The sequence below is a fragment of the Rhinatrema bivittatum genome, chromosome 10 (genome assembly GCF_901001135.1).
Source record: "Rhinatrema bivittatum chromosome 10, aRhiBiv1.1, whole genome shotgun sequence".
Taxonomy (NCBI): Eukaryota; Metazoa; Chordata; class Amphibia; order Gymnophiona; family Rhinatrematidae; genus Rhinatrema; species Rhinatrema bivittatum.
Window position 1 is genome coordinate 82,140,134 of NC_042624.1, and position 13,445 is coordinate 82,153,578.

Here is a 13,445-nt window from a genome sequence, read left to right on the forward strand (position 1 = left end):
AGACTTCCTGAGTCAGAAGGAGTTGGACCTATCAGAGTGGTCAATATCTTATTTGCAGGAAGTGGGGCTTGCCTCGTATGGACCTGATGGTGACCAAAAAATTCAAAGGTTCTGCGGTTCTTCAGAAGGGAGCATAGGGCGGAAGTTGTCAAAGTTCTGGTTCTTCCATGGCCTTGCAATGTGTTGTCTTTCCGCTGTGGCCTCTGGTGGGAAAGGTGATACAGTGGATAGAGAGGCATCCAGGTGACATTGTGTTTACTCCAGAATGGCCACACCATCCTTGGTTTGTGGAGCTAGTCAACAGAGCCATAGTCAGACTGCTGAGGTTTAGCCAGTGGCAAATCTTCTCCACCAGAGCCCCATATTTTTGAATCAGGTGGTTCACTTGTTTCACAGCCTGGCTTTTGAGAGAGGAGGGCTAAGGCATAGAGGTTATCCTAAATCTTTTATCACCTTGCTGCAGGCCAGGCAGACAACCACATCTGTGTCTTATGTGTGAGTTTGGAAAGTCTGAGTCTGTGTCTCAACTGGGATGTGCAGGTGCTACAAGCTACAGTATTGCATATTTTGACTTTTCTTCAGGAAGGCCTAGTCAAAGGTCTGGCCTATAATTCTCTGAGGGGCCAAGTGGTGGCCCTGGGCTGCCACTGTGGCAAGGTGCAGGGTTGTTCCCTGTCTGCAGATCCAGATATTATGTTTTCTTCACAGAGCAAAGCATTTGCGGCTGCTGGTGCAGAAGGCATGTCACACTTGGAATCTCAATCTGGTGTGCTTTGTGGGCAGCTCCATTTGAGCCTCCAAGGAGACCAACTCTGGAGATTTTGAGGCTTAAGGTGTTTTTTCTGGTGGCTATTTGTTCAAGGAGAATTCGGAGCTTCAGGCTTTATCCTGCTGGGATTCCTTCCTGCAGATTTCAGAATCAGGAGTTTCTTTGCGCACAGTACCCTCTTTCCTCCTGAAGGTGATCTCTGGGTTCCATGTTAATCGGACAGTGGAGCTTCTGGCTTTTCCAGGCTTGGATTCCTCTGCTTCTCATATTAAGGAGCTGAGGCTTTTGGAAGTCCAGTGAATTTTGACATATCTGAAGGTCACTAATGACTTGTGTGTGTTGGTTTAACTTTCATCCTCTGGAATGGTCTACCATTGCGCGTTGGCTCAAACCAGCAATCCGTTTGGCGTATATCTCTAAGAACTGCACAGTTCTGGAAGGTTTGAGAGCTCAGACTCACTCGCAGGCAGCTTCTTGGGCTGAGGCACAGCAGGTGTCGCTGCAGGAGATTTGCAGAGCAGCAACTTGGAAGTTACTGCACACTTTCGCTAGGCACTATTGTTTGGATGACGGGGATCTTGTTGCAGTGTGTTTTGGTGAGGGTGTTCTGAGAGTCCCAGCAGTTTAGTGGGCTTAGGTTGTGGATACAGACTGGAAAGGGAAATTGGTTCTTACCTGCTAATTTTCATTCCTGTAATATCCCAGATCAGTCCAGACACCCACCCCAGGGAAAGAAGGTGAGAGAATTGTCTGCATGCAGTTTGCTAAGCTGTTTTGTTCTGTTTATAAATGTTCCGGAATAGAGTTTTGTTTCCAATAGGTTATATCACCACCATATCTCGTTGGGTAGGGGGTGGGCTGTTAAGTTTGCTATAAAATTTCTCTCATGGCTTGGCTCCAGGTTAATACTGAGGAACTGCAGGTGCCACACTTGGTTATATAGTGTGTCAGTAAAATTGTCGTCATTTGCTGGCAGGTATCTGGACTGATCTGTAGTACTACAGGAACAAAAATTAGCAGGTAAGGACCAATTTTTCTTTATATAGGTGACATCATCCAGAGGCACTGATGGAATTTCTCTTTTAAGCCAGTAGAGCTTTGAGCTGGGAGTATGGGCAGATGTTCCCGCATGGACATTGCCTTGTGACCTTTTTGGTTTTGTTTTTTTTAATCAGAGCACCAATTCAATATGTACTGTCTCCATTTTTCTGTAAAAATTTCCTTAAAACCTTTTTCAATTTGATTCTTCATTTGTTACCTGGCTGCTAACCCCCCCTCAAATCCATCATTCCACTGATGTGTCTGAACAGAATAAAAAAACTACATGGAGTAGTTCCAAAAGTTGTATCTGGGGCAAGGGTATAATACCCAAGGAAGCCTTACTGGTCTTAAACATCTGCTGCCTGCCCTGAATTAACAGCTGCTTTAGGCCAGGCCTCAGCAACACAAACACCTTTAGCAGAAAAGTATACAACAGGCCCAGCTTTTGACCCCCTTCCAAACAATCTGTTTCCAACTCTCACAGTAGGGGTAAGAATCCAACACTTTGGGGAGGTGTGACTTCACATTACAAAGTATTCCTGGGTTCTCCAAAGTGTGGAGTCTGTCTACTGGTTGCTTTTCTCCCAACCTCCATTATTCAGCACTTCAGCCAGATCCCTCTCATTTATCCCAGCTTTGCAAACACTCAAATCAGTTCAATGACCAGCAATCGCACCAATTCCAGGGTTTCACTATGCTGAGTTTCTATGCCTGATAACTTCCTTATCCCCAAGAAAATGGTGGGGGAGGGAAAGGGATTGCAACCCATTCTTGAGATGTCTACAAGAAATTGAAAATGAACTTCCTCCGCATGAGCCTGCCTTCTACACAGAAGGACAAATGGATGTGTGCCTAAAGGAAGCATAAATATACCCATCCACCTTCCGTACTGGCGCTCTCTCTGCTTCCAGCTCAATATTTCCCACTATAAGTAAAGAGTTATTGCGTTTTGGTTTCTCTTCAGCCCCAGGGGTCTTTATGAAATGCCTCACAGTAGTGAATAACTTTAGGTTAGTATATTCAGTAGGATGTTTATCCTGCTGCATATCCATGACAAGTTAGCCAGATAAGTGGCTAACTGAATACTGACCTACAGGGCAGGGGTGCTCAAACTTGTCCCATGGGGCCCCCCCCAACCAGTCATTTTCAGGATATGCATTAGATTTATTTCAATGCACTACCTCCTGTGATGCAAATATTTCTCATGCATATTCATTAGGGATATCCTGAAAACCCGACTGGTTTGGGGGGGGGGGGGGGGGGGTGTCTCGTAGGACCGGTTTGAGCAACTCTGCTCTAGGCAACTAAGCCATCTGCAGTGTTAAGGGGAAACTGTAAACTAATTTCTTCTTTATTTTCAGTGTATAATCTGTTTTTCCCCCAACATGGAATCAAGTATATAGCAAATAATCTAAAAATGTATGCAGGAAAAGTACATCTGTGGTGTACGCAGTAGTAGACAGTGCCACTGTACCCATCACTGTACAATTTAACATTATGGACCTTGAACTAATGCTTTGGGCTTTATGATTCTATTTTATAAATATGGGCAGAAAAAAAAAAAGTACGGGAAAACAATGTTCCAAATCGCTACACATTTTGTAGGCAATTCTTCCTAAACAAGACTTACACAGGATCCATTTTAATTTGTGCATTCATGATATTTAATGACTGCAAAACACTTTTTTTTTTTTTTTTTTTTTTTAGAATGACAAAGGCACAATTTTTTTGATGCATAGGGTACCATTCTAAAACATCCTTACAAAGTGCTTGAGCAGCCACTTACAGCTATAGCAAAATATATTTACAAATCTAAAAGTTTAAAGTCTTAAATCTTCCTAAAAAATTGATATTTAAAAAAAATACAAAGATAAAATTAGTGCTTTTCTTCAGCTTTATCATGTGAACATACCCTGCCCTGTTTTTAGTGATTTACGTTGATTAAAAATATTTTGCTGTACAAGTCAACAGTTGTCTCCCTGTTTTGGTTCATGTTAAGAACCTGTCATCGGTCTTGTAGCTGGAAAAGGGCAAACAGACTGTACCTCAAAAGTATTCAATATTAAAGCATTTGCTTTTTTTTTTTTTTCATTAAAAGTATTTCTGGAAAAAGGATTAATTTGAAAAGTATTCAATTCTGACTAATAAAGGAACCCCACAAGCCATTCACTCTATGCTCCTAAATTGTTTTGTTCCCTTGTTTAAATACATGTATATCATACAATCTTTTAGTGTTTTTAGTGTGGTTTTTTCCCCCCCTAAATAAATGTAGTAGGTAGGATTACTAGTTTTTATAATCAAGTGTTATGATCTGATGATTGTTAACCTAAAAATAACCTCATTGCTTAAAAAGGGAGTGGTGGGGAAGTAATCACAGAATATGAGAGTGTAAAGGCTTATTATCCAAAGTGACTTTTGCCTTGTGAATATTTAAAAAAACAAAAACAAACAAAACAAAACAAAACTATTAATCGACTGCTTTCTGGTTAATAGTATATTGGATTGTTTTTAAACTTTTGAGGTACAGTTGGTTTAGTGTTACAATAAGTTTATAAAATATACAGTTATCAAAAATATTTATACATTCTCTTACAACATATTGCTTTTACCAATAATTGCCAAATTCTGGAATCCAGTGGCTAAAATAGTCAATGTACTTCAATTAAACCATAGTGTTCTATTACCTGCTCCCATAGCCACTGTGCAAAACCACTGAAGTGGTATAATTACTTACAATGTTTTGAAATTAAAATACAACTTCCATATATACATGTTCACAGCATGTATACATTGAAATTACCAATGATTTCTAAGAATGATCTGGTTCTTATATAGCAGACACAATGAACTAGATTGCTAAATCCATTGTAATTAAAAAATACAAAAACCTTATGTTCATTCATTAGAGAAACATTTAAAAAAATGTGAAAATGCACATGGGGAATTCATAATTTTATAGTCCTAAAACAGATGGAAGCATTTTTTTTCTCTTACATTCTTGGTATCTGCTGGGTTTTTTTTTTTGCACACTAAAAAAGCAAAAATATTTGGCAAGTGGCTTTTTGGTAAATTTTTAAGACCTGTCCATTTTCTTATGGAAGCACTTACTATTGTCTCAAGAGTTAAGACATTCAACTTTTTCCTAATAAATACCATAGAAAAATGTACAAAACAAGGCATCACTTTTTAATTTCCATCATTTGAAAACAAAGGACCGAAATGTGCCCAAAAAGTTGGTAAGAAAAATGCACATTTTTGGATATTACAGTAACGTTTGAACATTTAAAGAATGTGCCTGATGCCAAGGGAAACTTTCATGCAAGTATCAATAGTAACACCCCCCACTGCTGAACGAGGGGTAAATGATTCAAATTCTGGTTCATGGTCTGTGTTCTACTTAAGGCATGTACTCCGTACAGTTATTAATTGTAGAAAACCAAGATATGAAACAGGATCCAAATGGGACAGTGTACATCTGAGGGTGTGCATGGCCTGCTGGTCATGAATTCAAAATGAGAGCGCTCCAAACTGCTTTCCAGTGCTTAGATAAAAAATGGACATACTGGGGAGAAAAGGCCACTTCTCGGAAGAGTATTAAAACACTTAAAAAAAAAAAAAAAATCTTCATGTGATTAAAAAAATTAATCAAATCCTGGCAGAGGGAACAATCCAATCGTTACTGGTCTTCTCAAAAGCAAAATCAGTCAACTATAATTTCACAGTGTCTGGTGTGGGGTGGCTTTAACACCAGTCAGCAATGTAGTCAAAATCACTGAATGTTTCCTGCTCGTCTTCTGAAAGTAACCTTGGCTCCCGGGGTGGGGTTAGGAGAGGTGCTTCTGAGGTAAATTCATCATCAAAATTGCTAACATCTTCTCGGCCTCTAATAGTGGGTACAAACGGAGGCTTCACCTTCTTGGCCAGCAAAGCATCCCAAGCAATTTGCTGTAAAACACAATCAACTACTGTTAATTTTCCTCAAACGTGTGCCCAGCACTCGAGCGTAAGTAAACGCTATTCTGCACATACCCGGAAAAAAGGGTGCCTCTTCACATCCTCCGCGTCCTTCTCACTCGCACCTAGGCGCCGCTCTGGATTTCTTCTCAGCAGCTAGTTAAAGGAAACATAAAATGCCATGAAGTGGAACTACGATTTCTGTACTCCTTATAAAGATTTAATGGAGGAATAACCTTCACAGCTATTACTAAAACGTCTTAGGCATGAGGAAAGCTGGAAAAATAATGTAAGCAAGTCAGCTAGAAAAAACTTTTCCTTCAAGAACAATACAGGTTAAAAATGGACATTTACCTAATGCTGTGGCTGATTCTAATGACCGTAAATCATGTAGTACTTATTGACATTTTACCCCGGCAAGTGCTGGCCAGAATATCTCAATTCCAAACATGACTGTTCCTGCTACTGGTACTGAAACACCGTAGAGGACAATTTCTTCATGCAATGGGGCAAATGTAATAAGACGACTTGTGGCAAAACAGGTGCTAGTTTTGAACACAGGTTTTGATCGCCGTGTGCAGCTTAAGCTGGCGCCTCCATGGGATGTAAAAATAAATTATGCGAATGATTATCATGCCCAAATCCGCATACATAAGCGCGGCAAGGCCCGGTGTAATCAGTGGCCGCATCAGCGCTGAAAAGCCACGCCGATAATTCGCGCATACAAGCAAGTGAGCAAGCGAGTCTCCCTTTTCAGCAAAAGCATGACCCTGGAATATATTTCTAATATTTCAAATAACTGTGTGCTGCAGAAAACATGGCAAATATATTCATGAGTGATAATTCACACCGCATGGCAGTGATAATGGCAGATCTTTTAAGAGTGGGAAAAGGATCAGGAACAGCTGAGCACAATCAGAAATCTCCATAGTAACACCAGAGCTGACAGTCACCACCACCACACCTATGCAAGCAATGGAAGAAAATGGCACCCGAGTCGGCAGTATCACTTAACTTGTGCTCTGACTGTGGCGGTAAAAAAAAACCTGTACTAGCATTTCTATCTTCTAGCGCAGCTCCTTGCATTGTCCTTTAATGATCGCATCCTTTGCATGCCATTAGCATGCACAAGCGCAGAAAAACCGTGGGTCAGTAAGCGCGTTTGTATGCACTTTTTTCCCCGTATGGGGCTTTGCACAAGAAAATATGCACCCAAACCCGCTGCAGCTTCAGCGCACCTTATTATGTTGGCCCTCGTGGCTGGTTTGTAAAGACCAGGCTTACACTGGCAGAACAGGATGTTAAAAAGTTTTCTTTACTAAAAATGCAAGGTGAAGTTGAGACAAATACAGACAAGACAACTTCAGAAACAGTAGGGAAAAAATGTGTTGTATGAAGTATTTTTCAGTGTAGACATTAGTATAATTATGTTGTACAGAATCTTACCCTTCTCATTATGGAGATGGCATCTGTAGACAAGAACCGGGGGTATCTTACTTCATCGTTTACAATGCTATCAAATACCTCCTCTTCATCATCTCCTGGAAATGGAGACTTGAATATGGAAGCCATAAAAGTAAGTTACTTATGACATTTCTTCAACATGATTCTTATTACATATTTTTTTTTAACTTAACATTAGCATTATTTTCAACAACTAGAAAGATCAAGGCAAGGGAAGATGAAGGGACTTCTTCACAGACAGTGGCAGAAACTGAGGTAGAAACCAGGATCGTGAACCTGAGATCAGGGCTCTACGTGGCTGTAGCAGACCTTCACCAACACAGAATTTCATATGGTTCAAAAACATAAGAGTTTCACCAGGTGGTCATGAACTTCAGCCATTGCCTCTAGAACACTACTCAATAACAATCAATACTGATAATTTTCAGCCAGACTACGCACAGGGAGTTTTGTTTTTAGTTTTTATTTTATTTGGCTGATAAATTCCAAGGGGAAATAAAAACTGAGAACAAAGGTCATTAACTATGCTAAAAGTTTAATACATAATTTTTTGGAAAAATTGGAAACATTAGTAGTCCTGTTCCTAGAAATGCATTTTGGAAGTAGAACATTTTGCTTCATTTCTTATATTAAGATAAAAGTGGCAATTTATGAACCAATTCTGGCGTTGTTAAAAAGATCTTCAACCATTATAACACAGCAATCTTTCTTCTTAGATCTGTTAGAAATTAGCACTACGGCAGTTTTTTTTAGCCAATGTTCTGATTTTCTAAGATCTAAATTCTGAGGAAATAAATATATTGCCAGCCTTGAAGAACTCCTTATCATAAATCCCAGTTCGGCCATAACACACAGCTAGAGCAGGCATAGCACCAGGAAAACGGCATTGTTATTTTAGGTATTAAATCCCGCGATAGTGTGCATTACCTTCTTGCACGCAATGTTAAGCGCCCCTCATTTTCATAAACTCCTCCCACTTGACTACATTTTTAAATTTGCATATGCATCTCACGATGAATTATTTATCGCATATGTTATGGCATTATTGCAGGCGTAAGGGCCCTAATACAATTTGAAAAATGACCCCCTTAGTTAGAAAAGGAAAAAAAAAAAAAAAAAAGGTTAGCAGTCCAATGAGTCTAACCTCTACTTAGTGATCCAGGGAAAATTTTATGTATCTTGTAGCCAGTTCTGCAGTAGTTAAATAATTCCTTTCTGACCCAAAATACAGCAAGTCCCAGAATGGGCAATTTTTTCTGAAGACAAGTGAGTCATGTGGCAGTGTTTTGTACTGGACAGTGTCTTCCAGAGCTTTCTAGAAAAGGCTAAAGCTTTTCTTTGCCCATTTGTGGTAGTTCCCCATGGCACCCTTCGTTTTTTGTTTTGTTTTTTTTGTCAAGCAGGACTGGTCACATTTCTTCTTGCAGCCTTGCAGATCTTCAGAAGTGAATTATTTTCTCTTCTGCCAAAACATTCTAGTGTTGCAATAGTTAGGCTTGTTGGCATTTTCTTTTTTTTTCTTCTTTGGTTCTTCCTAGCCAGTCAATGTTTTTTTCACAGCTGCATCAGCAGACCATCCAGTCGAATTCTATCTTTAGACCATCTACTATCAAATGGAAAAAGGTCATTTGATTTTCCCCTCAGTTTTTCCGTTGATAAGCAGGCTGAATTTGCCATAACATGCAGGTGATGTCATCTGACAGTACCAAACCTACATGTCTCTCCATACTATAGAACTTTGCTGAGCATGTGCAGGAGTTCCCACCTGGATGTTGCCTCATGAGTCTCCTCCATCACTTTTTGTCTGAGCTGAAGCATGGACATGAACTTGGTCCTCTCTCTTTTTTTTTTTTTAGCCTCAAATTTTTTCTGCAAAAACCTTTTCCGCCTTGCCTCGCTGCTTCTACAGCCACATAAACAGCACTAAGTGTTAATTTAAAAAAAGGAAACCACCTCACAGGATGTTGGGCCACAAAAAGAAGTCTGACAGTGAGATTAAAAACTGCCCTTGTGGAAAAGTCATGTCCCTCACCGATGGCCACAAATTATGCTACTGCCATCTGAGAGCGGACCATGACCAGAAAACCTATGAAGTTTATGGTATGATGTCCCCACACTCACAGCGCTCCAGGGCCATGCGCATGGAAGAACCATGTAAATCTCTATGGAGTGGCAAATCTTCCTCCCATAATGCAGTATTGTCCGCCAGATCGGAGAAGCCTTTGCCTCTTAGCCATTCCAAATCTCCTCTATCCACGAGATCTTGCAGCTGCAGGGTCAAGTTCAACTGTCTGAATGCCTTTGACAAATGGCATCACTCACATGAGCCGGCTCTATCTGTAAAGAAGCATCAAGGTGCACTGGCACAAGCGGTATAGAGTCACCCCTCTTTGGCCCACAAATTGAGAGGAATCTCACTCCATTCACTTCAGCAAATAGAAGACGACTTGGTGCAGAGTTTTGGTGGATAAACATGGCTCTGATATACAGTTCTTGAAAACTAGGAATTTCTGCACCATCCAAAGAAGTGGCATCTGAAAGGTGAGCTATACCAACCAGACACAGCTGCTGATGCATTGGTCTCTAGTGGTCCAATCAAAAGCTTTCAGTAACTAGTCTCCTATAGGACAAAATCCATTGCTGTCATTAGCAATTTTCAAGGCAAACTTGAATGGGAGGATTAAACAGGTCTTTGCTTGACAATTGCATCAAGGTCAGAGTCTCGAGGACCAGAGATGGCCAACTCCAGTCCTCAGAAGCCATAAACAGGCTTGGTTTTCAGTAAATCCACAATGAATATGCATGAGAAAGTTGCATACAGTGGGAACACTGCTTGCAAATTTCTCTCATGCATATTTATTGTGGATATCCTGAAAGCCACCCATCTGTGTGTTCAAGACTGGAATTGGCCACTCAGACCAACTCTACTCTGTGTCAAGAGATCCACCTCTTGGCATTTCCACTTTGATCCCAAGCTTGTCTATGCTAACACTAGTCTGGCACCTCATGCCTATTTTGATACTTTTGCGCTGTGCATCAGTAAACATAGACACCTATCTGAGGAAAGACTAAAGAGGTTAGGACTTTTCAGCTTGGAGAAGAGATGCCTGAGGGGGGATATGATACAGGTGTTTAAAATCATGAGAGGTCTAGAACGGGTAAATGCGAATCTGTTATTACTCTTTCGGATAATAAAAGGACCAGGCAGCACTCCATGAAGTTAGCATGTGGCACATTTAAAACTAATCGGAGAAAGTTCTTTTTCACCCAACGCATAATTAAATTTGTTGCCAGAGGATGTAGTTAGTGCAGTTAGTGTAGCTAACTGCACTAACTACATGGAATGGATAAGGAATGGATAAGTTCTTGGAAGAGAAGTCCATTACCTGCTATTAATTAAGTTGACTTAGAAAATAGCCACTGTTATTACTAGTAACAGTAACATGGAACAGACTTAGTTTTTGGGTACTTGCCAGGTTCTTATGGCCTGGATTGGCCACTGTTGGAAGCAGGATGCTGGGCTTGATGGACCCTTGGTCTGACTCAGTATGGCATGTTCTTATGTTCTGAAGAGGAATTTAACTGATTTTCTCAAAACCTTCTCTGCCATAAGCTAGTGATAGGTCTCTACCTGAAAACCCTTCCTTTACGGATTTTTTCCCCAAAGGTGATTAAGGCTGTTGCCTTTGAGTTGCAGGTTGAGGGCAAGTCCTGGGCACCTCATCTTGGCAACCCTAGAAGAATGTGGGAAACCCCACACGTCATACTTTCTATTGGTAAGAAGGTGGACACAAAGTATATATATGACTTTGCATATGACTGACAGTGATCTGGGCTCTCAGGCAATAAGTATCATTGGTCTCTAACCACCCATCTGAGGCCAGGGGAAAGGGCTGGGGGCCCTCGGGCACTGCCCTATTGCATGAATGGTCAGTCTGCCCCTGAGCACCATTATAGTCCCCTTTTGGAGGAAAATCCAAAGTCATATTAGAGATAACAAAAGTAAAAGTGGAGTGGAACATGAGACAAAGTATAACGTCTAAGCAGCTGAGGAATTTGACAAACCCCATTACCTCACCAGACTGTGGTGGACAAATCCGCTCTGAAAACCCCCCCCAAAATGTCAACAACTCATATCTTGGTGCCTCTAGACCAGAGTCTCAGATTCTGGATCATTATGGATTAATCATTACCAATTGCTATGCTTCAATCCTGGATAGCTCTTTACCATATCGACATGATGCAATACTTGCATAAAATCCTGGAAGGGGGCCTAGAAATTCATCAAGTTTCCCCTAAACAGAAACAGGCAAAGTTATGTCACCTAATGGAAACCAGTGAGATGTGGGAAATATGTAGAACCTTTAATGTTTTTGAAATGGAATGGATGCCTACAGACTCTCAAAGTTGTGAACTTACAAACGTAGGACATGCCAAGCTGGATGAGACCAATGGTTCATTGAGTTCAGCATTCTAGCTTAATTTGCCAATCTGGGTCTTTTGGGAAATAACCAGCAAATCCTAATGGGGAGATCATTCCCAGAAATAGTGATCTCCAAGTCTGCTTGGCTAATAGTTGCTAACAGACCTGTCCAAAACTTTTTTTTAAGCCCGGCTCTATTATCATCCTTGACTACATAGTCTGGCAAGGTCTCTTGTCTTCATGAGGATGTGCAGGAAAGACTCATGAACATGTCTTGCAGTGGTAGCAATCTCTTTGGATATAAAATTAAAGAAGCAGTTGAGCTCATGAAAGACCTCCATTCTATGCTTCAAACCTTATACACTGCCACCCCTGAACCATTCTCCACATTTCAGAGATTTTGGCACGGACCACTTAGGAATCATGGTTTTTCCTCAAATAAACGCTTTTCAGGACCTATTCATCTAAGCCAGGAGAAATAAAGTCCTCACCATCATAACAGTAGGAGCTCTAAAACCCATACTGCTACCCAGTCAAAACTATGGTGGGGATTTTGACAGGAACCAAAGTAAATAAATAATTAGACTGTCTCCGTATCAGAAGAGATATTGGAAAACAAATAGAAACAAGGCTCTCTCTCATGAGATGACTAATAGCTCTGTACCTGGCAGGAAAAGACAATATTCTGGCAGACAAACTAAGTTGACATCTCAGCCCCTCAAGTGGATACTGGATCATGATGTACCAAACAGGATCATCCTTGAATAGGCACACATGTTTAAACAGACCAGAATAGAAAGTTGTCAGTTTTCTGCTCCAGAAGGAAGACACCTTCTTCCCTTCATTGGGAGTACAGGTCTTTTGTAAAAGTATCTTCACATACCACTGGTAGACAAAACCTTAACTCATGCAAGGAACCAGAGAACTATGATCCTCAGAGCCATTCTGAACAAGACGGATTTTTTCACTTCTTTGTGACTTCCCAATCAAATTGGGAGCCCCCCTAACTTTGATCATGTAGAACCAGTGAATGCTGTTCTACGACAACATTTCATCTATGTTTCCTCACAGCCTGGATGTTGAAAGTGTGGTCCCTTGTTTCTCAGAAAAGATGTCAAAACTGAGGGTCTGGCTAAGGCTGGGGAACCCCCACAGAGGCAGCAGAGGACTTCAAGGCAGGGCATAAAGGATCTTCCGCCTCTACCAGCCACCTCCCTCACAGGTTGAGCCCCCTTGGGTTCTGGTGGCTGGAAGGACTTAGGCTGCAGCTACAATCAAGGTACAAGCTGGAGACAAGGACTAATTATGGAGGCAAGGCAGGGCAGGACTGGAGACAAGGGCTGAGCTCACGTGGAACTAGGCCAGACAGGCTGGAAAGACTGGGACATGGCAAGGCACCGGCAGGACAAGGAACAGATACCAGGGACAGGACCTAGGTCAAACAAGGATGAGCCTAGACAAGGACAGGACAAGACAGGGAAAAACAGAACAGAACAAGGAACACAGAGGCCTGAAGACAGCGATTCAGAAGGCCAGTAGGCCAGACAGGGAACTATTAGGAGGCTGCAGGTTAGGCAAGACTAAGCTAGAAGGCCCGAAGGCCACAGAGCAATACAAGGTAGAACAAGGCCAAGCAGGGAGCTGAGTAGATTTGATGACAAAGCATCAGGTATTGCAGGAGGCAGGGTTAAATAGGCCAATCCCTGCTGAGTCATGAGCCCATGAAGACTACGGCTGCAGCAAGAGCAGGTGTAGCTCCATGGGGACCTCTGGTGGCAGGAAGACTGCATAGCA

General features: G+C 41.4%; 1 protein-coding gene across 1 annotated transcript in view; it reads right to left on the reverse strand.

Annotated features, from left to right (window-relative positions):
- Positions 1-3,492: 3,492 nt before the first annotated feature.
- Positions 3,493-13,445, reverse strand: part of PKN2 (protein kinase N2) — a 204,475-nt gene continuing 194,522 nt past the window's right edge. Inside the window, exons 20-22 of the mRNA XM_029617523.1 lie at positions 7,211-7,318; positions 5,840-5,920; positions 3,493-5,755 (exon numbers count right to left, since the gene is read on the reverse strand). Coding sequence (XP_029473383.1) covers positions 5,552-5,755; positions 5,840-5,920; positions 7,211-7,318 — 393 coding nt within the window. The 3' untranslated portion in view covers positions 3,493-5,551. The remainder of the gene's footprint in view (positions 5,756-5,839; positions 5,921-7,210; positions 7,319-13,445) is intronic.